The sequence below is a fragment of the Frieseomelitta varia genome, unplaced genomic scaffold (genome assembly GCF_011392965.1).
Source record: "Frieseomelitta varia isolate USP_RPSP 00005682 unplaced genomic scaffold, Fvar_1.2 scaffold_530, whole genome shotgun sequence".
Lineage (NCBI taxonomy): Eukaryota > Metazoa > Arthropoda > Insecta > Hymenoptera > Apidae > Frieseomelitta > Frieseomelitta varia.
The window spans coordinates 215,517-240,180 of record NW_025110291.1 but is presented as its reverse complement, the minus strand read 5'-3'; the positions used below and the strand labels follow the sequence as shown (position 1 = coordinate 240,180).

At 30.1% G+C, this 24,664-nt stretch overlaps 2 protein-coding genes across 7 annotated transcripts; both read right to left on the bottom strand.

Annotated features, from left to right (window-relative positions):
• Positions 1-3,166: 3,166 nt before the first annotated feature.
• On the bottom strand, positions 3,167-20,084 carry LOC122533445 (WD repeat and FYVE domain-containing protein 3). 2 transcript variants are annotated; one of them, XM_043663151.1, is made up of 45 exons: positions 19,945-20,084; positions 18,665-18,901; positions 18,332-18,577; positions 18,099-18,257; positions 17,833-18,025; positions 17,568-17,754; positions 17,273-17,454; positions 16,824-17,175; positions 16,632-16,753; positions 16,273-16,556; positions 15,310-15,576; positions 14,942-15,232; positions 14,478-14,851; positions 14,108-14,397; positions 13,818-14,033; positions 13,351-13,752; positions 13,139-13,275; positions 12,883-13,066; positions 12,334-12,605; positions 12,028-12,257; positions 11,794-11,961; positions 11,522-11,730; positions 11,252-11,439; positions 11,029-11,177; positions 10,752-10,950; positions 10,321-10,681; positions 10,041-10,245; positions 9,545-9,965; positions 9,261-9,470; positions 9,010-9,198; positions 8,634-8,924; positions 8,323-8,558; positions 7,984-8,239; positions 7,693-7,904; positions 7,491-7,623; positions 7,252-7,405; positions 6,944-7,178; positions 6,646-6,869; positions 6,315-6,568; positions 6,023-6,250; positions 5,751-5,942; positions 5,261-5,679; positions 4,918-5,172; positions 4,648-4,845; positions 3,167-4,516 (listed from the first exon to the last, which is right to left on the bottom strand). In XM_043663151.1, the coding sequence occupies exons 2-45, from the start codon at positions 18,887-18,889 to the stop codon at positions 4,402-4,404; spliced, it is 10,314 nt and encodes a 3,437-aa protein (XP_043519086.1). In that variant the 5' UTR covers positions 18,890-18,901; positions 19,945-20,084; the 3' UTR covers positions 3,167-4,401. The 2 variants fall into 2 exon arrangements, with proteins under 2 accessions (XP_043519086.1, XP_043519087.1); XM_043663152.1 differs by lacking the exon at positions 19,945-20,084 and adding an exon at positions 18,996-19,019.
• A 258-nt stretch (positions 20,085-20,342) lies between these two features.
• On the bottom strand, positions 20,343-24,480 carry LOC122533450 (poly(ADP-ribose) glycohydrolase-like). 5 transcript variants are annotated; one of them, XM_043663161.1, is made up of 10 exons: positions 24,426-24,480; positions 23,231-23,391; positions 23,038-23,154; positions 22,807-22,965; positions 22,410-22,663; positions 22,189-22,290; positions 21,955-22,119; positions 21,563-21,881; positions 21,256-21,490; positions 20,343-21,182 (listed from the first exon to the last, which is right to left on the bottom strand). In XM_043663161.1, exons 2-10 carry the CDS (start codon positions 23,381-23,383, stop codon positions 20,473-20,475), a joined length of 2,214 nt encoding a protein of 737 aa, XP_043519096.1. In that variant the 5' UTR covers positions 23,384-23,391; positions 24,426-24,480; the 3' UTR covers positions 20,343-20,472. The 5 variants fall into 5 exon arrangements, with proteins under 5 accessions (XP_043519096.1, XP_043519094.1, XP_043519095.1 ...); XM_043663159.1 differs by lacking the exon at positions 24,426-24,480 and adding an exon at positions 24,005-24,232; XM_043663160.1 differs by lacking the exon at positions 24,426-24,480 and adding an exon at positions 24,018-24,232.
• Between the last annotated feature and the right edge of the window lie 184 nt (positions 24,481-24,664).

The following is a 24,664-nucleotide window of genomic DNA, read 5'->3' as shown; positions in this document are numbered from 1 at the left end:
GGTCTCTTGGTCTCTTATGCGCTCTGCATCTCGGACGTACTATGAACCGAGGTCTTATCTAATCATGCAGCCTCAGACATCGCGGCTGAAAGAAGGAATCGAGTCCTCGCTCTGATCAACGTCTCGTCTCATATTTTTATTTCTTTTCTGCCTTTTTTTTCTTTTTATTATTATTGTTGCTAGAAAATACATTGGAGTCAATTGAGTAAACAATTCCAGAAAATATCACCGTAATATAGCAATTAAACTTTTAATTATAAACTTGTATAATAATAGAGAGTAATTATAAAATTGTATAATAATAGAGAGTATCTATGAAATATATTTAATATTTTTTTTGCTTATTAATTTAATTATTATTTTTGGTGTTCTAAATTTTATATACAGAAGAATAAGTATAACACATTATAGAATGTTCGAGCAAATTTAGGGATTTGTTTCGTTTCTTGTCTTTCTTAAAAAACTTGACTGAAAAAAGTTGTTTCTTTTTTGGAGGAAAGAAGAATACTGAAACACAAACTCTTGAAATTAATACTGTGTTGGAAATAGCTTGCAGAAACGAGTAGAACTTCTTACAATTGAAAAAATACATTTAAGAAGATATATTCTTGAAAATCTTTCAACAATTCAACAATTTATAATAGTAAATCCTAACAATATAAAAATAATGAAAGACAATATAGAAGAGCAATGTTCTTACAATATTGATAATTTAATTTACCAGTATCAATATTAGATATAATGTATATAGAAATAAATATTCTTTCTTTTTGTTTTAGAATTCAATCATCCCCAAATGGATGAAGAAATCAAGCTCAGCTTGTTACATGTAAGTAAAAGTTCTATCAATTAAGAATTAAGAAGCATGAATCCAATTGTGAAGGATTGTAAACTGTGATTTTGAAATACACGCTAATTTTTGACTATTACTTTCTATTTAAAAATTAAGTGGGTACGACAATAAAATAAATTTCTTACAACTTTGGCCCATTTAATATAATTATACTATCACAATCTACTATACAATGTTTTTCAAATACCAACTAACAGTACAATAAAACTAACTACATACAACATGATATACTCATCGTGAGCATGATTGTATGTATACATGTATGTAATTCCTATGTGCTCGTGGGAAACGTATATACGCATATGCACAGAATAAGACGCATATACACGGTCTTCAATGTCATACATACCAGTATTTGACACTGGTTATTAGAATTTTTCACATATTTTCTAAGTTTTACTTATCGTATATTTCTAAATAATTACTGTTTTTTCTTTTTTTTTTTATACATTTCTATGTATGTACAATTTGGGGTCGAATTATATGATGCACATATATTTCATTGATCTAATGGACTTACGAAAAAACTAATTTAAAACATTAATTTTATGTGACATCATAAAATTAGCAATTCTGCTTTTTCTAATGCTTAAAAAAATATAATTTTATAAATAAATATATTTCATAATTATAACAAAATGACATCTTATAATAGTCTCTTGAGAAGTCATTTGATCGTTAAAATTCTGTCTATATTAAATAATAGTTTCTTTTATTAAATTAATACAAAAGTGGAATTGAAAAAGGCAAAGAAAGCCATAGTTGTGAAAAATAAAATCATTGTACATACATAAGAGAAAAGTAGTATTGGCAAATTAATTTTATTTTCGTATTATATAGCGGTAATCAAATTTAACCGATAATATGTTTCAATAATCTAATATGAGATTATATATAAGTTTAACGCTTAATTTTTTCTTTTTTTTTTTTTTTTTTTGGATATGATGTAGAATAATAACAGCATAATTTCGAGTACATTTTGAAATAGAACGTAATTCCGATACTTTGTAATAAAATACACAATAAATTATATATAAGTATCTATTTCGTAATGTACGTGGTATACAAACACCGATATAACGAGTAAAATGATTATATATAAAATACTGTTCCAAATTTAAAAATAAAATTTCGTATAACGAAAGCAAGTTTAACAGGTATCCAATATATGTATATATATATATATATATATGTGACTAGAAATTATACTATAATTATGTAAATTGATTCCTCTCAACAAAATAATACACTTTCTTATAATAAAATTCATTCTGCTCCTAACAATTTTAGCTCATTGCATATCACTTGCAGTTATTTTAAAAAGATAAATAACAATAAAAAATTCTTTTCAAAATTAATGTCTACATTTGTTGATTAGAATTAATTGCAAGCATTCCAATTCCATTGTAAAACTAAGTATAAGCTTTGTTTTTTTTGTATAAGTAGGAGTACAAAAGTAAAGATAGTTGGCAATGTTTTATTAGAACTGGCATGTAATAATGACACACAGATATTATTTGCATAAGATACGTGGTAACTCTTTTTATGCGCCGGCATAATTAAGAGATTTAAATATTGGAATTCATTCACACCATTCCCAGCATTACTTACTTTTAACCTTCATATCAAAAGCATTCTTTTTGAAAGAACGCTCATTAACATTGTGCTCACATTGCATTTGACTAGTAACAATAGTAGTTTATTAATACATACCACTTTGAAATAATATTCTGCGATATTTAAGCTGCATTTACCTCATTCTCAATTTTTAATCGTCATACTATTTCTTATTCTTGTTCCTTATAAAATTTGTGCCTTTAGAAAAATGGAAGTGTATTGATAGAATACAAATGGTAGAATTCGTTATTCATATAGGGAGACAATTTTTTTTTTCTTTTTTAATACCGCGATCATTGTATTTATACAAATCTTTGCATATTTCGCCGGTATTCATAAATTTTTCTTAACTGTTATAAACTTAATATTCCCGAGAATATATTGCATTCGCAATATTTCACCATTTTTAAAACTTTACAAAACACTTATCCAAGAACACGTTTTTAATTTATCTCCCTTTTTTACTATTAATTTTACAGATACGTTCATCAGATATACCGATTTGTGAACAAACGAGCGTATTCCACATTTATGACATTGCTTACAATATTACTGCTGGTTTTAGAGTCTATGGTTTCATAACCGTCTTACAGTTAATAACATTTTAATGTAATTAAGGTATTGTCTATTATAAAGTTATGAGTTTTGTATTGATAGAGGCAGCGGTCACAAAGGGTGCAGCACTGCAATTGCATATTTTTCTTTTTTTCGACTTGTAATACATACACTCTTGAATTTTGAGATTATTAGTGTTTTCAGTTCTATAGAATGGAAAAATAAGAGACTTGTCTTTCATGATACAATAATAAATTATACACCACTGACAATTTTTAGAATAAATTATACCGCGTATTATTACTGCATTATATACATGACGATGTTATAAAAGAGGAAACATAAATAAAGTAATTCTAAGAAACATAATGTAAACGAGTGCAGTACAAATACACGGTATAAATATAATTTTTGATTAATCTAATGATATTAAATCTAATATTTTTCCATTAACAGTATTGACATCTCGTATTACTTTTCATTATAATTTAAAATAAATATTAACAATATATTCAAATATGAGAAACGATGTAAGCGTTATGACAGAGAAATAAATTGCATAAATAGTATAATATTTTATATATTATTATTCTTATTATCATTATTATTACTAGTAATAATTATTTTTGAAATTTATTAATTATAAATTCATTTAAATTAAACTAGGAAAGAAAAAATCACAGACTACGCGTTTTAATAAGTGCTGCTATTCATAATTTCGTATATAAAATCTTTGTCATTAAAAAGTGCAACTTATGAATCAAATATACAATACAGAATACAACTGTACACATTGTTCTTCAGCATATAAACTATAAATACATATGATGTGAAAATGTATTAGACATGATTAAAAGTTAAACATTTAAAAAAAAAAATATGTTCGTGTTTTACAATATGTGCTTGGAAATTCAAATGTTATATCAATTTTCAAATACTATCTTTTAAAATTTTGTCAGTACAAACCTGTCGATAATGTGAAACAGGCCGATTATGTTAGGAAATAGCTTAGTTTCTTAGAATAATAAAAAGTATATACGAGCAATATTATAAGATCGACAGGAATGTATTGTAATATTAAGCGTTTTGTTCGTGGAAAAAAAGAATGAAATGATTTCAATCTTTAAAATAAAAGAAAGACTGTTGATACCAAAATTAATTACATGAAAAATGCAGCGATCAATTTTCCTGCCTCTCTCGCAAAAATACAAAAATTTCTCAAGATACGAAAAAGAAAGGAAATGCACGCTTCGTTTCTCTTGTACAAAAATTTGGATAAAAACAGAAAAGGATACATTGCGATTGCTATGTACATTCTCGCTGTATCCATTCTGAAATCAATAACTTGTAGAAAACCATAGAATACATTACTATATTTAAATGCTACTCTCAGCAGAGTGCTGAGAACGTAATGACGAATAACAACCTTGACAAACTCTAACGGGCTTTAAAATACCAAGTCTAGATATTTTCGATTCAAATCGGCTGCATCTGTATGTAAAGTATAAAAAATGTTTATATCAAAATATTTATATATCAATAACATTATGTCAATAGTAAAAAAAAAGTAAATTCTAAATTTCTAATTTATATAAATAATTTATGGTATCATAGGGACTTACTTCGAGCAAAATACTTGTCCACAATTACGACAATGGTGTCTCCTCTCATAAAGATTAAATCTAACTCCACAACCAACACATGAATCTGCTCCTTCATCTTTAAGCCAATGATCGGCCACCGTACGTCCCGGTTGTTCACATACACTCCATGAAAAAACTCTTCCTCTCGTATCTCCAACATAGACTGTTCTATGATCTCTATAATTTGATTAAATATTTCGTTTAACATTTTTTATATGTTTCAAATGAGATAAGTTGTAAATATTTTACCTTGATACTGCGAGAGCTGTTATAGATGCTGGTTCTGCATTATCTTTCCGATCATACGCAGTATGCATCGTTAATTTACTTCTAAATACTAATTGCCGTTGCCATTTAAAACCGTCCCTTAAGATATTTTGTGGATTAACTTTTTTAGGTTTTGTATCAGCTTCCGTAACCATGACGAAACTATCTGTTAGACTAGTATCACTTTTACTAGCTCGTAGAGCTCCTTCAGAATCCCCAGGATTATTAGATGACTCACTATGAAATAATGATCGATATTATATTAATGAGGATATTTAATAAATGAAAATACATGTTTTAAAAAACATAAGTTGAATTCGAGTACCTTATTTGAGTACCCTCGCTGTCTGCACGTCCTCCACCTTCACTTTTACGAAACATTGGATTTCCACGACTCTTTCTTCGAAGTACAATAGTAGAAGTATTACTATCCAGCGGCGATGGCTTGGTATTGGAACCATTGCTTGATTCGTTATCCGAACATTCTTCTTTCTCTTCATGTAATCTTGATGCTTCTTTAGCATTTTCTGGTTCTGAAAGACTACTTTCTGAACCACTTTTTGCAAGCAAACTTGAGCCTTCTGCAGAAATACTCATCTGTTTGACTAATTCGTGCACTCGCTTTTTCGTATTTTCATTTTGACTTTCATTTTTATTTGACTTCGTATGTTTCTCTTTGGTAGTAGTAACGTCCTCTGGTTTTTCTTCTTCTGCAGGCACTTGTACGTAATCCATCGACCACATCTGTAATAATGTATGTTCTCATTTATGTATTATACAGTTTAGTACAATAAATGATTATGATTTATTCTTACGCGAGCTACACCATCAGTTGAACCAGTCATAATAACATTCTGTGAATCCCATTCGTGAGTTTGACTGAAAGCAACGCATAAAATTTGCTGCATTCTATCAGCGCGACCAACACATGTATTAACGCTAGCAAGTTCTTCGCCATTAATGCTCCACACATGTAACCAAGTAGCTGCACAAGTAGCTATATCACCCTATAAAAACTCATGTTATGTTTATGTCGTATAAATCTATATTTTGTTTCTATTTAATTTGCAAAATATATTAAACATACTGTTAGTTCATTTATGGCTACCGCAGCCACTGGCCCTGCATGTCCGCGAAATTGACGAACAAATAAGCAACGAGATAAGTCCCATATAATTGCAGTACCGTCTCGAGATCCTGACACAATTACATTATATGCTGGGCTAGACGACAAACACGTAACAGCATCCGTGTGTCCGTACAAACATTGTTTAATAGAAAGTTGTCTTTTGGTATATTCCCACACTGTCACCACCTTGAAACAATGTTGTGTAATAAGAAATAGTTAAAATAGAAACCAAATTCAAGCAGTGACTTACAGAACTTGTGCCAGCAGTTACTATCAATTTGGAAGACGGACAAACGCAAGCAACTATTTCACCACCACTCTGTATCATAGCTTCACAAACAAATATTGCTTTGTCGCTGTCATAGTTTCCTATTCTAAGAGAATGATCTGCGAAACCCCATGCTACATATTTGTTATATGACGGAGGAATAAGCGTTTTATTTTGCTCCACAGCTAAAACTGCTTTATCAACATGAAGTATTTGTCCAACTGGACCTTTCAGTTCTAAAAAAATTAATTGATAATAAGTTACAATTCAATAACGTGATTCGATAACTAAATCTTTATATAACTATATAAACCTTTGATTGGTTGAAGCGATGGCTTCAAGTTATCAAGATTGTGAAAGAACAATTTGTCAGATGTAGTAATGCTTAAGCCAGGAGTAATAGGTCCTGGATCAATAACACTAGTTCTTTGGGTCATTTTTTTAGCTGGATGTGGTTTTTTAAATAGTTGTTTCGGTATTTGACCAAAATTATTAATAAATCCGATAGTGGCATTCTTCTTTAGAGGATCATCAATGCTAAAGATACGATAAAAATTATAAAAATCAAATCATAAAAACATAAATAATAAGTAGTATAAAAGAAATCTCACTTATAAATATCAACATTGCCTTCGTAGAATAAATGATGAAAAACATTAACAGCTTCAACTGCAGCAGGGCCATTTTGTTTACAACCAAATATTAAATCGATCCATTGATGAAGATGTTGTGATACGTAATCACATTCTAAAGCAAGTCGGTGCACACGTATGAATTCTCGAGGATCTTGCTTTGCCCATGGTGGTAATACAATATCTCCTAATTGTACACCACTCTGTTTGGAACCTATGAATAACATATAATGTTAATGTTTATAATCCTATTAATGAAACGTAAAGATCTAGTGTATATTACTTGCCTAAATCAAAATGATTTGAATTAACAAGAAATTCTGGAAGATAAAAAAATTCTGGTATAAGTTCTTTTACATCAGCCATGTTATGTTTAGATGCCGAAAGCCATGCTTCTTTTATGCTATTAAACATTCTATCAGCTAGATCGAAATGTCCACCCTAGAAAGGTATAATTCATAATTCATGTATTGCAGTATTAAATAATTTCGTACTTTAAATTGTCAAAAAAATTTTCTATGTAGACCTGTAATCGAAGAAAATGTTGTGTAAATGGTTCCATCCTCACTAGATATGAACAAACTATCATTGCAGAAGAATAATGAGTTCCATAATGATAAGGAGGTGTTTCTCCGTGTGGATCATCCCATTCTTTATACCTAATTTAAATTAATAGTTAATAGTTAATAGTTAATATTTGTTTATACTAGCTTATTTAGCCGTATTACCTCTTTTTAAACTGTAATAATCGTTCTGGACTCTGTGCACCCATAGGTTTGCTAAAATCTCTAAATGTTGCTGGATCAGTAAGATCTAATTCTTCACTGTCATAATCAGCCAAAATCCAAGGAAATATCGGATATTGCATTAAATCATTATAACTACGACCAGCTAAAGTATTAAGGTGCATCAGATACTGAAAATTAGATATTTCACCTCTCTAAAAAATAAATATTTCTATAAATGATTATAATATAAATTTAATATCATATCATATTTTAAAATATTACAATACTAACCACCCATCGTTGCGTAACAGATGTTTCACCTATTAGATTCGAAAGCAAACCTGTAGCCTGTTCTACATTTGCTGTTCTCTTTTGACCAGCAACTGATTGTTGCGCACTGTCAGCAATTGCGGTTGCAAATGTCATAAATCTTTGATAAACTTTATTTCTTACTTTACGGGGAAATGCTAATAAATAATTTCTACCATCTCCACTAAATACTTCTAATGCCATTGGTTGTAACAAATATCTTCTTTTGTGTACTTCTCTGTAGAAAAATGTAAATCGTGATCAATTTTTTCTACGTGGAAATTAGATAAAATAATTGCACATTATGTAAAAATTTATTACCGAATATCTTCATAATTAAATTTCGAACATTGCCTCATAGCTCTAGATCTTCTAGGAGAGCCCGGCGATGGTAAAATTGGTTCATAAGCTTCGGGTAAACTTTCAATGTCTCTTATTTCTCTAGATTTTAACAGTGTGAATCCATCAACAACATAAAAATGTTCTTTTCCAAATAACAATAGACCTTCAGTTGTATCTAAACCTTGAATTCTAGCACATCTGAACATGTGACTTATCTAAAAATATAAAAAGTATTTAAGTATTGCGTTCATTAATTATTATTTATTTATAGTAAAAGGAAATAGACAAACTTTTTCGTGTTCCTCTAATAATCGTATTAAAGTCTGATTGTCTGGAACAGTTTGATTATTTTCTTCTTCTTGTTCAATGTCTTCTGGCGCTTCATCAGGTTCACTAGCATGACGTTCTAATGTACAAGGTACCATAGGAGGTTCACTTTCCGTAGAAGCATCATTAACATTCAATGGTATATCATCAACAGGATCACGTTCACGTTCAAACATGCCAGATGAATTGCCAAGTTGCTTTAAATAGTATTCTTTACTATCAGTGCTTGTTGCAACTTTATACTTCAATTGTTTCTACAAAAATCGAAACAAGTAAATTATTACTCATCATTAATATTCAATCTTTTTTTTCTTTTTTTTTTTTAATAATGAAACTAACATTATCGGGATGCTCCAATTCAGGTCGGTAAGGATAATGTATGTAAAAAAGCTCATTTTTCATCATCTTTTTTCTCATCCTGCATGGACCTTCAGTCATATCTAACATCCATTTGTCAAGTCTAGTAGGAGTCGGTGGTCCCCATAAACCACGTTCTCTTGTTAATTCGGTTTCGGTTTGTAACCACTCCTATATAATACAAAATTATTAATACAATTATTGATATTGTTCTTTCTTTTCAATATCCTTACTTGATATACATATCGTTGAGTATGTTGATTAGTTTGTATGTAATGCAAGCGTTTCGCTGTAGCAAGTTCACGAACCAATGCAATATGTTGTTCTGTCCATTGTGCTACAGTGTTCTGATGTAATCTTAATCTTACACGTACTGATTCTTCTTTCCGAACTTTTGTTCTACTTGCTAATCTTGTTAAACCTCCTGTTACTTTTTGAATTTTCTGAAACATAATATAATTCTTTGGATATTCTACTTTATAGAAGTTATTATTAGAATGTGAAATCGAGTATTTACCGATTGTATTTGATTATGAAGTTCCCATGGAACTCTATACGAAGCTTTTCTTTCCATAACAACATAATTTAACCAAAGCTTAGTTGCAGCGTCATGTACCTGATCTCTTACTACCGATAATTCAGGAGCACGTTCATTACCTATAGGTACTGGCAGAGTAATTTTAAAAACTTCTTCTATAGCAGGCTTTTTACATACATATAACTCTTCCCAAACTCTTGTAGCAGCAACAGCCATCAGATTATGACCTTGATGAGATGTTAATCTATCATCACTGGCTTCAACTTGTGGATTAACGTGCCATGTTGTTTTCGTATTCGTATCAAGCATAATCTTTATATCAGCTGTCAGTTGTAATAAACAATAAGTTAGACAACCAATAAATTCTAATTCATGATTTCCAGCGCCGAAAACTAACAATCTATTAAAAAATATCTTCAAATTAGATTTCATTTATATTTTGCAAAGATTTTATTTTAGAAAATATGAACTTCACCTGTGATTGGTAAGTTTATGCAACGCTTCTAACACGGCCATTTGGTCGGCTATAGAATCTGTTGCTCGTGATAATAAAAATAAAATTGTTCTATTTAAACAATGATGAAGCCCTTCCATGCTAACGACACCTGGGCGTCTTTTTGCTTGTCCAATTAACTTTACGATAAAATCAAATACTTCATGCGGATCTTTTGTCAAAGCACCTATATATTAAGTGTGAAAATAATTAATATTCGACTATATAGTTGATTATAAAAAGCAAAAATCTGTTAATTTACCTTGCCACAATTTATCAACTATTCTAGCTGCTACGTAGCACACATTATTCGTTATATTATTAACTGATCCGCCAGGAACAACAGGTAATGCTGCTTGTTCTCCAATTAAAACATCTGCAGCTAACAGATGCTCCATTAAAATCGATAGAATTTCTGTTTGATAACGTGTTTGTTGTCCTGTAGATGCATGTTCTGGCCATGCTTCTAAGACTAAATCAATTGCTGGTGGAGATTTTGCACTAACAGGCAAAGAAAGTGAATCTACTACAATAACTCGCAAAAAATCCATAACAAATTTTTTTGCTGGATGATTTGTTAAGCCAACATCCTTTGATGGAGATCTTACTAATACTGGCTCTTGCTAAAATAATAAAATCATATTGTTAGTTTTTTTCTTATTAAAAATCTTATCATTAATCTTTAAATTTTACCTCATCTGCTGGAGTACTAGCTCCACTACTATCTTGACTAGAACTTGCAGGTTTCGGAAATAAAGTACCAGATAAAGCACCTAATACTTCCGCAGACATAAATACTTGCATAAAATCAGTAAAATTGTGATAAAGAAAGAAAAGGAACTGTATTATTGTCACTGGATAATCGCTTAACCAATCAGGTAAAGATTCAGGGCTTCAAATAAAAATTATATATATTAATATATTATAAAACATTTCTTTGAAAAAGAGATAAATGTCAATTATAACTTACTTGACTGAATAATTATTTAACATTGTTCGTACCATCGCTAATAAAGTTACCACGGCTTCAGGACAAAGATTAATTCTGCTCGCAAAAGAGGATAGCGTATGATTTGCAGGAACACCAAACAAGAAATTCCATACATTGTTCAAATCGAGCTGTTATAAAACACATATTTGTTACATTGTGTGCAACATTTTAAATACAAAAAAACATATAAATGTTACCGAACTTTTAAAATGACTTTTGAATCAGTAGGTAATAATTTTACAGGTTGTCCCATCATAAGAGCAATAAAAAGAAAATACAATTCTGGTACAAGATCTACATGCTGTGGTAACAACCATCCTAAATGTTGAAATCCTGGTACATGAAGACCAGATGGTTTGGTTTCACCGCCAGTCATTTGCTGGTGACAACCTAGAAGTATAAAAATAAGACATACAAAAATATAAAAATATGAAATACAACTATTTAAAATTGAATACTTTTGTACACATACCGAGTGCTAATGCCATTTTATTATGATCTGTATGGCGTAACCAACCACCATTACTAGTTCCTTCTTTAAATTTTTGTAATATTGGTTGTACAGAACAAATAGCTACTAAAATTCGTAATCCCCATATTACAGTGGTACTATGAAGGCCAGATTGAAGAAATAGTAGTATCCAATCCAAACCTAGTACTTTGGCTAATTCTTCACACATACTGAAACATATTCAAACAGTAATGCATTTTTATTTACAAATTTACCATCTTAATGTTACTTACTTTGCATTCACTTTTGGGCCATTAAATAACAGAGAGTGTAAAAGTTGCAAGCAACGATTTCGCAAAAGTATATGCTCTCCTTCTCCTTCCTTATTTCCTTCACTTTCTCGAAGAATTAGGTGCTTTTCTGAACTTTGAGGTAATGTAGCAACAATAAATTGCCCAAACCTATGAAAAATAATATTATCAATATACATATATAACATAAGCATAGTTTACAGAATATGTTATTACCAAAGTAAGTCAGCTTGTCTTGGTTGGCTTAACAGAATACTAAGTAATGCAAGTAGAATTTGTCTTGTACTACTTTGTTTTACATCGCTTAAGATATGCAGCAATTTATGTACTAATTGTAAATCTCTCATTAAACGTAAATTTGTTCTTTTCTCACTTGATTCTGCTATTAATTCATATAAATGTTCTAGAAGTGACCTTAAAAGTTCACCAGGTGCTTCATGCCAAATCTTAAAACATGTTTTAATATCTTTATAATATTAACTCTAAAAATAAATTATTTTTAATAATAATAAGTTGTCGTACTTGCAAATCACATAAAAGATCTTGAAATGCCATAACATTAGGTATTGCACTAGTTTCTCTACCGCTGTCAACTGTACCAACAAGACTGAATGTAAGATGCAAGATGTGACTATTTAAAAGAGGACACTTCCTTCTTAGTAACATCGCTAATGTTTGATATCCTCTTCTGCGATCCATTTCTTGTTGGGCAACTTGATTAGATCTTACAACACAAACTAAGGCTTTAACAGCTGCATATAAGGATTCCACATCTTGAGCCATAGCTATTAAACCTATAAAAACGGATGATCATTAAATTTTTTTCAAATAAATACTACACCACATACGCACATTTATGCTTAAATATAAACAAACAAAAAGATAAAGGAAAAGAAAGAAATAATTGATTATCTGATCTTGTCAAGTATCTCTCTTTTTTTTCTTCTTGTATGTTTTTTTCTCTTATATTAGTTGATTTTGTTCTACTCTCATCCCAATTCCTTCACTATAAGAAGACTATACTACAGTATTGAAATATATCTTAAAACGCAGATTGGTAAAAAATTTTACCTAACAACACTGAACATCCTCCTACGTTATCAATCATTGTAGCTACAGGTCGGGGACTAAAGACTCGAACACCGAGATATCCAACAACTACACCACCAAGTGCTCGTGCCGGTCCACTTAGATGTCCTGCCGAATTGTGAAGAACTCTAATAGGAGTAGCATTTTCGTGCGATGACATGCCAAGCTGTCAAATAATAAGAATATTTAATTAAAAGATACAAAAGACGCGTTTATACGTTGAAATAACAATATATACCTGTTTAGCAATTGATTTATTATCAGCCCGACTATAAACTTTCCTAATTTTAGCTAATGTTAACTGAGACATTGCTTTAGCATTTAATCCAAATACAACCTTTTCTTCTGCAACGAGAGGCATTAAAGGTTCTTGTCCTGTATAAAAAAAAAATTCAATTTCAATTTTTTTCTATTTAAATAAAGATGAACGTACGAATTTCATATTAATACCTGATAACTGTGGAGCTTGCAGGCTTCCCATATAATGTGGGCCTAATTTAAATAATGCCATTATGTTTTGAGAGTTAAATACTTCTTCTACTAAATGACACGGCCCTTGCTTCCATGTAAGTCTTGAATATCGTCGCCAACAAGGTGGTGTACCTATATATCCATATACTGGAGATGCTACTGTTAAATTTGCTGCTCCTCCTCCAGGAACTTGTGTAATATAATGAAGCTTTTGACTATGAATATGTTGACCATCCAAATATAATGAGAAACTTGAATTTTTCAAAACAGCACGGTTCAGTACAATAGCTATATGATGCCATTGACCTTCGTGAAGCAAATCTGGACACCAAACTCTTGCACCACACTCACCAGTACCTTCTGGTTCCCATTCACCTATATCTAAAATTTTTATTTAATATGTGACAAGGTAGTTTAAAGAGGAATAAGATAGCAATAAAATTTACTTTGTGGCATTGGTGTTTCTTGTGTAGACACGATAATAGCTTTGTCTCTTGCGCTAAGCACTGCAGTTAAGCAAATTAAATCCCTTGCTGACTGAGGATTACGAACTAACGTTAACAATCGTACGCAGTGAGGATCAGTTCTAGGATCACTAAATTTATCAACACATATCCATGTACTGTACGTTAAACCAGTTTGGGGAGGAAATAATCTATCGCCTAGAAAATTGATAAATGAATACATATATAAAAGATTCTTTAATACTTGCAGTTTAAAAATATTTAAAATTTACCAGAACCAATTCCACCCAATACGCTAGTGTCAGCAGCTACTACTGTAGGTGGAGTTGTACTTTGTGGTGCAACACTAGGTAAATATAGACATGCAAATCCTTCTGCACTCATATCGAGTTCCACGAAAGGTGGTAAAGTACAAGAACCGTGTGCTCGAAAATCTTTTGGAGTTGTCATAGATACTAAAGTTTTAATACGCGTCAATGGCACAGGTCCACCTCGAGGTTTACTTAGTTCAATATCATCGAGTGAAATACAACACAGTGGATCACCCAAACGCAAAAATTCTCTGTAATTACAAAAATTTTATAAAACATATATATACCATATAATAATCAGTATTTTTCTAAATTTTCCTTTGCATTTTACCTTAAATCACGTGGTTCTAAAGATTGTGCTGCAAGTCTTTCTATAATGTACTGTAGTGGTTGATGTAAAGGATGTGTTTCATCTTGCAAAGCTATTCTACCTACAGATAATAATTCACCCGCCATTCCAGCATCACACATTATTTGTTGATTTCTCTCAGATCGCACTAAACTTTTAATAATTTCAGCGACATATAATTGCAACGCTAATGCCATTTGTGGATTAGATGGTTCTGAAATTGATGGAAGTAAATGTAGCATTCCAACAACTATGCCAGGATGAACTACAATTGGTTCAGGTGTAGGTGGACTCAGATTTAAAGAATTTATAACACTTTTCTTTCCGCTTCCCGGAGAATCGAAAGATTTTTGTTGCTAAAAATAAGATAGATAACATTAGTTATTATGTATTTAATGTATTATATATTATGAATGTAATTATATAAATTAATTTAAGGATCACACCTCAACGCTATTTTGCTTATGATTTGGCGATCTCATTCCTAGACCTGCCAAATTTGGCTTATCAAAAGAATCAAGTGCTACATCATATAGAAGTCGTAATAGTAAGCATGCATATGCTAATGTTTTTGGTATAATATCTGAAAATACAGGTTCTAATACGCTTCCAGTAAATAGTGCTGACAACATATTATGGTAATTTATGGTTGGTATTATATCTATTTCAGTAAGTTTTGTCTGTGTTGAGAAACATCCAAGGAGTCGTAAAGTATCACACAAACTCGATTGACATATCTATAAATAAAATAAATTATACAAATATTTGCAACACTTATTGTACAAATAATAATATATGATTTATTAATGTTTACTTCATGATGGAAAAATTTAGCATTTGCTGGTTCAAATCTCATAGCTGTACTTATAGTATGAAATACAACGTGTAAAAGGGTCAGTAATTGTGCTTCTTCCTGTGGTGTTCTCTTTATTATATCATTACATGGTTCTATATTCTCTGACCTTTGTGTGCCTAATTGACCTTCCAAAGACACTAAAACGGACATCACATATACGAATCCTCCCACTTTTCGAAAAACAGTTCTAGTTCGATGAGATTCTCGTAAACAAGCCAATAAAGACTAAAAAATCAAGATATTGTTTAGTAATACTCAAAAGTATAAAAACTGATAATTAGGGGTGTGAGAGAACCCGAAAATATCGGGAACCCGATGGTTGGGACGAGTCGGGTCAGATCGGGTTCCCGAAAATTTCGAGAACCCGGCTACCGTTTCTCGAACTACTCTGCAGTGCTGTATAGTAGCCTACAAAATATATAAATACACAGTTCAATTTCTTCTGCCAGTGAAGTTATTGGAAACACGGATTCTAAGAATCGTGTGATCTGATGTATACAAACGCGTGACTGCGTGTTTAGTACTTGGACATTATGTACGCTGTTGAGCAGTATCGCTGGGAAATTCGGGAAGTTCAGACGTATATTTCAAAATCTGTGTGAATTTAATGAAGATTAAAAATCTTTAAAAAAAATGTCGAGTAATAATGAGAGTAAAGTTGTGATAGCAGGAAGTAGTGCAGAAGATATCGTGCAAAGGAAGAAGGTAAGAAGCTCTGTTTGAGAACATTTTCAAAAAAAAGATGATACAAAGGCGGAATGCACGCATTGTCACCTGTTTAAAATTAAGTATGCAAATACTACTGGTTTATTACACCATTTAAAGCATATGCATTCAAACATTAGTATATGTAGCATGTGCACGACTCGATATTTCGGGTTCTCGCACATCTCTACTGATAATAATATCAATTAAACTAACTTTCAATATATGTGTCTTTAAGACTAAGGCATTAGAAGGTGCTGAATGCATAACACCTAGTAATGTAGCCATATCGTCATCTCCTCCTGCACTAAGTATTAATTCTCTAACAATACCAAGTGCTTGATATCGACAATCCATATAGGGCACGAGATTATGAGCACAACGTGCTCCACCACATTCCCTAAAAACATTAGCATTCTGAACATTGCTTGCCAACAATGTTGTCAAAGCTTCCATTACTAAGGCACCCAATCGCTCATCTTCTGGGCAAATTTTATATTCTAAAAAAAACAAACAATTTTTATCAATTTAGTGAATTAAATATATTGAAAATAAAGTATGAAAATATTAATTACCTAATCCTTGATCTTGTGCAGCTTGCTTATCTTTGAGTAAGGTTGCATAACGATGAAGACATGTAACAAAAACTTCTAACATACCCACTTCTCTGTATACATCTTTAAATATATTATTATGTCTAGAAAGATACATTTTCGAGGATCAATATAAAGTATGTATAATCGAAGTATAATTAAAAAGCACTATACCTGAGTATATTAAGGAGTGTCTCCATGCATAATATACTGCAACTGGTTGAGTTATTTGTTTTCAGTAGTATAGATAAAGATATAAGTTCCTTACAAGGCACAAAATTAAGTTGAAATACTATAAACTCTAATAGCTGAAAGAATTTTTCTTGTATTTCTCGATTTTTTAAATGAATTTTTTCTGCAAATTGAGATAATGTATTTTGCCCTTCAAGTATAAAATAATTAGCGTTGTCACTATGATATACACTAGATATTGCATCAAGAATTGTACAACACAAGAGTGGGGAATTAGACTTTACAAATACAGACTGTAATACTTGGAATGCTTGAATATTTCTAACACTTCCACCTGTAAAATATATTTTATTCTTAATTATGTTCTGTTAAACGACACTAAGATAATTAAATATACTTCTATCAACGACAATAGGATAATATATATATACCTCTATTACTCGGTTGAGGTAAAGTAAAACCAAGCATTTGGAACAGAGATCCCATACTAGCTTGACTTGGTTTTAATTCCGTATGGCCACACATTGTTAGAGACGCCAACATAAGTACTAAATTCCGAATGGCATCTTGTGCCTCTGCTCTAGTATCTTGTTCTAATCTTGATGGAGCATGTCTATGGGTTATAATTAATAATGTTGTAAATATTAATTTTATTAATTATAATATTAAATACTATACGAATACGATTAATTTATATAACTAATATTATTAAAATAAAATTCTTACTTTAATAAAAATTCCGATAAAAAGATATATCCTTGACAAGCACGAAAATCGTCCAAAAGTGTTTGGGATACCTCACTAGAATCTTTTAAGAAACAAAATACTGTAACAAACATTTCTACCACTTCCAATGGTGCCAGCTCAGGTACACGTTGCATATTATCAACACATAATGCTATACATCCTTTATCTAATTAAAAACAACAATATTGTTTGACAAATTTAAAAAACTTGTTAGATTCGCAATTAAATCGTAACTTATACTTACTGTGGATGTAGCTTACTACATTTTGGGTAAGTCCATGTCGAGACAAAGTCATTAATACTTCTGCTGCGCTTTTACGCCACATTACATTATAATGAGGACACCAGCTAGTTATTGCTGAGAATAATAAAGTTAAATCATCTTTACGAGCAAGTTCTTCTGCTGGATACGGATGGCTACATAATCTCACCAATAACTGTAAATTATACATTAGATAAATTGTCTAAATAAAGATAAAAGTCGAGGTAATAAAAATGAAAAATATTTACTTGTACAAATATTTTTTGTAACAATATTCGACGCTGTTTCGGAGTAAATTCGCTACTTGCATCCGTAATATCGGCTTCGTCGTCAATCATTTCAGGCAGATCGAAAAATAGATACAAACATTTTACTAATGTTGATGGAACAGAAGCAGTAGTCATTGCCTAGTAAAATATAAGTTTATCAACACATACAGTTTATGTTAATTATAATAGTGAAGTGTAATTGAATTATATACCTGTATTACAGAACTATCACCTGCTGCAAGCAAATTTAATGCAGATAGTAACATCCAACCATTACTTGATTCTTCACTATTTTCAATTTCTAAAAATTTTACAATGGCACAACTTGCAGTTTCAGTACTCTGATTGCTTGCCCTTCTACTGATTTCAAATACCATTAACTTAGATACTTGTTGTGTAAATGCCAAAATGTCCCAAAATTTTTCACTCATATCTCCTGTTGGACTAGATCCAAATACCTAAACATTAATTAAAATTAAAATTATTAATTTAGCTATAAAAAAGGAAAAATTTAATTGAAGTATTCATATGATGTGGATACTTACTTTGCAAAATAATGGTAACATGTTATATAGTTTATCATTACGTTCAGCCTCAGAAAGGGGATGTGGAGGATGGGTGTATTCAGAAAATAGTTTTTTAAGATGCATAAGACCTAAAGCAGTATGTTGAGAATTTGTACTTCCAGTACAATCATCTAAACCACCAGCACTGCTAGAACCCATGCCTCCAACATTAGTACCCCCTCGTAGTTTACGCATTATGTTCATACTTAATATTTGCTAAAAGGACACAAACAACATGTATGCAAATTAGAACATCAAAATTTGATATTAATTTTAAAAGACATATGTCACTAGTATTATTTTAACTTACATCATTTATATTCTGATGAATATTAAATACATTTTTTGAAATATCTCTATATATTAAAGTTTAAATGAAATCTACATTTTTAACACACTGATAAAAATGTTTTTAGCACATGGTGAGAATATATAAATAACAAAATATTTTGCAATATGATAGAAATAATGGAGTTAGAGTACATTATTGGATCTGATTCCTTGAAACAATTTGTAATGAACTGTAACATTATAAAGTGAATATATGTATCTTTATATGTTATATGCTATTTATGAAGTACACAATTACAATCGTGCATTAATTGTTATGATATTTATCATATTAGTTACATAAATTTTGAATAAAAATAACTAATCACAATTTTTTGAACTGTTACTATATTGCTACAATAAAAATCCGACTGATCGCAGGAAGACGTATAAAGGAATTTTGTACATAATAAACGATAATTGTATGTTGTAATAGTAGTAATATTAAAAATTATAAGACGTTAAGTTTGATACTATTGAATGCAAATTATTGAAAGCAAATATCGTCTAAAAATAGTAAATGAATTTTTCAATAGAAAGATCAATAATTTATAAATGATGATGTATGGTAATACAATCGGTTTAAGTGCTTATCATACTGTTATTCGAAACGTTAACATATCGAAGAACATATAACATGTGAAAATGGCACATTGTTGTGTAAGATAAAATGAAACTCCATTTTTTTGCTTATTATACATATGAAACAATCTTTCGTGTAGGTGTCATAACAATTTTTGCACTTTCAATGTCTGACACTACTCTTTATCGAACGCTCAGTTCAATATTTACGTCTATCTCCTGTCAAAATGTCAAGTTACAGTGAAGTTATACCGACTCTTCGTAACCGCCCACGATTCTTACAAATAATATTCAGATATCATCCTGCAGGCATGCACCGTACTCATTAACAATTATTCAGTTATTACCTGAAACGCGTCACAAGCCAGAAAATCCTACATTTTCTTTTGGGAAATTGCTTTTTCAGTGAGAGTATTTAATATTTCAGTGGCAGCAGCCATCTTCATATTCGACGATTTCTTCGGTCCACAGCTAACACTATACGTCGATAAGTATCACGTGACTACAAATAATCACAGATCTTTTTGAATCTGTGTTAACCTTATACGTTTATATACAAGAAAAAAATTATTTTCTTTTATTTAATATATTTTACTAAAAAATTAAGAACAAGAAGTATTAACCTTCAAATTTGTTAAATATTAAATTTTTAAATTTATTAAGTTTCCTAAATACGATCTTATATGTTTACATTTAAGTATTTACATATATTAATTATTAGTGAACTCAAATAAAAAAGACAATGTTTGAAAAATTAATTACTTTTTTATTTATTCTCATTATTACATTATATACAAAGTACGTGTATTTAGAAAGTCTTGTGTCAAAATGTAATTGGTTAGAAGAATGTTTCAATTTTAAATATTTTGAAATCTTTAACTTGTTGATGGAAAAAATTCTGAAATTTTTCTTTGTCCAATTTTTTTAGTTGGTGATTTATGTTTATGCGAAGATACAGAGTTTTCACTTAGAATTCCACTTCGAACTGATTCCTGTATACTATCTACAGGTATTATTGATTGACGACTTTCATTTGTAATTGATTCATTACAACCATTATCTACATATTGTGAAATAAGCTCTTGCTTTGGATCTAATAATTCTAAACCAGATAATCGATGTTCTTGAATAGCTTTAACCTGCGTCGTATCTTTCCATAATAATGATTTTCTTTTTTTCTCTGTACTATCTCTATCGTGAACTTGTCCTTCTTTTTTCTTCATACCATCTTTACTTTGAATTTGTTCTTTCTCTATAGCTTTTATAACATCTACATATTCTTCATTTGAAATCTCTGTTTTCTTTTTACTTATATCATCTTCATCAAAAAATTTTTGTATTTTTTCTTCTTCTATTCGTGTATGTTTTTTGATATCAGAATGAAATGATCTTTCCTCTCCATTATTAACACTTTTACTTTTTTTAAATACAACTTCTTTTACCACAGAAAGTTTTGTGTGAATATTTTTACTTAAATGTTGAGTTATTGGTTTCATTTTACTTCGATTATATAAAAAACGATAAAAATCTGAATTTTCTGTTGAAGCAAATTCTTGATATTGCAGCAGTAATGAAAAAATATGAGCTAAAAAATGATATAAATTTGTTTAAATAATTCTATACATTCTAAACATTTAAAAAAATATTCTGACCAATACCTATATTTGTTTCATGTTTTACAAAATGCTTGTGCATTTCAGCAATATCATCTCGCAAATTTGTGTCTCCAAAAGTAAAATAAACCATTGATCGACCTGCTACAGTTGCAGCTATTAACTGTAACAAAACTTTTAGTTTTGGATTTCCACGAAATGCACCGCATCCCCAGTTCCCAGTTGCAATAGCTGGTAAGTTATTTTTACTAGCTTCACAACCAACAAATCCAACATATGCCTATGAAAAATAAGATTATTAAATTTCACACAATTAAACAATTGTGTTTATACATAATTATCAATTTTTAACCTTATTAAGTTCTCTTATTATATTATTTATGTTAAATTGCATTTGCGAATTCTTAAAATAAAGGGCATCAATAGCAACAATTGATGTTAACCGTCTTCCACTACTATCTTTAGGTGTTTCATCAACATAGTCTCCTATCCATTTAAAACTGTTACTATAACCTTTGTATTTACTGTATCTTTCAACACCACTAACAATTAATGCTTCAGTATCATCTAATTCTTCTGTAACAAGCATTGTTACCATTAATTCAGGACAAATTACAAATCTTATCTCTTCTTGCACACATCCTAGACCAAGGACACCACCACCTACATATCTAGAAGGGTGTTAAATTTTTATAATGACAAATATCAATCTAGTATAATATTGACCACAAAAATATAAAATACTTGTTAGCAAAATCCACTTGCAAAAATCCAGTTCCTTCTGCTTCTATAGTTCCTCTACTTGTAATATGTAAAGGTAATAGAGTTTGTACTTGTTCATCCCATTTTGGACAATCAGACTTAGGAATATAACGCCGTTGTATTGTTACTACACCTTCTGGGGCTGCTCTATGGAAAAATTATAATAAATAATGTATTGATTCTCTTGATATTGATATTAAATAAATCTTAACGTACCCACCTTTACACGTTACTCTCCGAAAATAATGAAATATACATTTCATTTTCTCCATTACAGATTCACACTTCCATTTTCCCTCTTTATACGCTGAAAACAACCTATGTAAATGTATATATTAATATATTAAATGTACTATTGAATTAAAATTATAATTATTTTTGCAAGTACTATCATCTATTTTAATCCTAACAAAAGTTGAAACTATATAAGAAAATACCTATTAAAATTGATGTATGGATATCTTCCATATTCAGATTGTGGATCGGTTGAGTTACGTCTTGGAAATGTACAGAAAAATGCATTAGCTAATAAAGAAGCTATTTGTAACTGGCTAAGACTGATTGTGCCATTGGTGTGGCGTTTCAAAAGAGGCACTGAACCAGTTACCAAAACAGGAAGTTGTAAAGCAAGTTGAACCATTTTTGGCATCAAAGTTTCAAAGAAAGTATTTGTTTCTTCTTCATCAAGTACCTTTAGTGTGAAATTATTATATAATTATTATATAATGAAAACATTGAATATATTGAAAAAAGAAAATAATAAAGAGAATGAAGAGAAATATATATGAAAAAACAAAATGAAAAAAAAAGAGAATGCAGAATTTAAGATTCTACCTCAGAAAAAAAATGATGCAATGCAGTAAAATCCCAACGTTGTGCATATATATGATTATAAGAAAGTATTGCACTTTCTAACTGATGAGTTGAAACAAAATTTTGAAGTAATGATTCTTGTATTATTTCCCATCTGTTTCGATTATGTCTGGATCCATTCTGTAATGAGTATTACATTATTTAGAAAGTATAAGATCACATTAAATTTTACATTTATCATCTCTTACTTGCCTCATTCACTAGATACAAATTATGTTTTGAATGTGGCATCCTCACATAATCTTGACACCATTTTTCTACTTGATAAGTAGGATAAGGTTTTGGTGTTCCACGAGCCGGTAATGGTAACTATTTTAAATAATTTTATGTATATTTTAAAATTTATATGTATTAAAGAAAAACATTCATTCAATTTAATTCTTACTGATATTAATACTATATGAGACGAAGATGCACAAATAGGTGGTAACTCCTGACAATCATATACACCTAAACCTTTACGTATTTCATCCATGCTCACACCTTTCCATTCAGGTACATCATCTAAAGGTTCTGGTTCATTAACATCAATAGACATTGAGCTTGCTATATGAAGTAAAATGATCAATTAATTTAAAGAAAAACATATAAAATATTGTATGTATAATAGTACACGCGCAGTTTTAATTTTCCTGAATTTCAAATCTTCAAGATTAAATGTATTTAAATAATATCTTACAATCATCGGAATTTACAGGATTATTTGATACGTTATTTTCATCGTTGAACATATCTGAGGAAGATGTTTCTTCGTCAAATGACAGTTCACGGTCCGACATAATTCTTGAATTGAGAGAATTACAAATAAAATATAGTAATGGTGAGAAATAATAATAAACAATTAACGAAATGAAATACAGTTCTTACGTACAAAGATAAAATAATGTTGTTTATAAACTATATGACGCGTTTCAAAAATAATTTTGAAGTAATAAATTGTCACAGTACTGACAAATTGTTCTGTAATTCTTTAAAACTTTGTTTCAAGAATTTGCAATCATTAAAATCGAAGTTATGCGTATATTGCTTTGGCGCCACAATTCTTCGCGATGACAAACGTATTGCAGGAAAATTAGACATAACGGTACACAAACAGAAAATTATATTTAATAATATCAGCTAATGTTTCTACATATATATAAATTGTATTAAAAGTTACATTTGCACTTTACATCTAATTGTTCTTTACACCTCTATAAAACACTACGTAACATTTCGTAAGTGCTTAAATTGCACGAAACACGAAATGTTATGAATATGAATCGGTCGAACGAATTGTTCCGTTTGGGGAAAATCCATTTTTAATAGGGGAAAAGCATTTGTCTTGAATACTTCGAAACTAAATGATCAAAATAATTACTTTTATGAAACACAAAATATAAATTATTTACATGTATCATTTTTATTAGAAATTGTATATAAACAATTATATAAAAGCAATTATATAAAAAATTAGTTGAGTTGCTTGAGTAGGCATATGAATGTTTTATATTTTATATTTAACATCTTTTATATTTTTTTTATTAGGATACAAGTGAAGAATATAAATAAATATAATGTTAAAATCAATTAATTCTTACTAGAAATACGACTATTAGATAGGACTATTGACTAACTATTAGCATAGACGAGGAGGTATACGAATAGATATTGCATCTTATGAGATTTCTTGTCCCATGCTCTGAAATACCGACGTAGTAAAAAAATATGGAGGGTTACTCCTTTAAACATATTACAAGATTTAACAAGAAATTATAACTATTTATTTTAATTTATGTATAACAAGATCTTTATGAAGACCGTTTGCTTTGGTTGATTC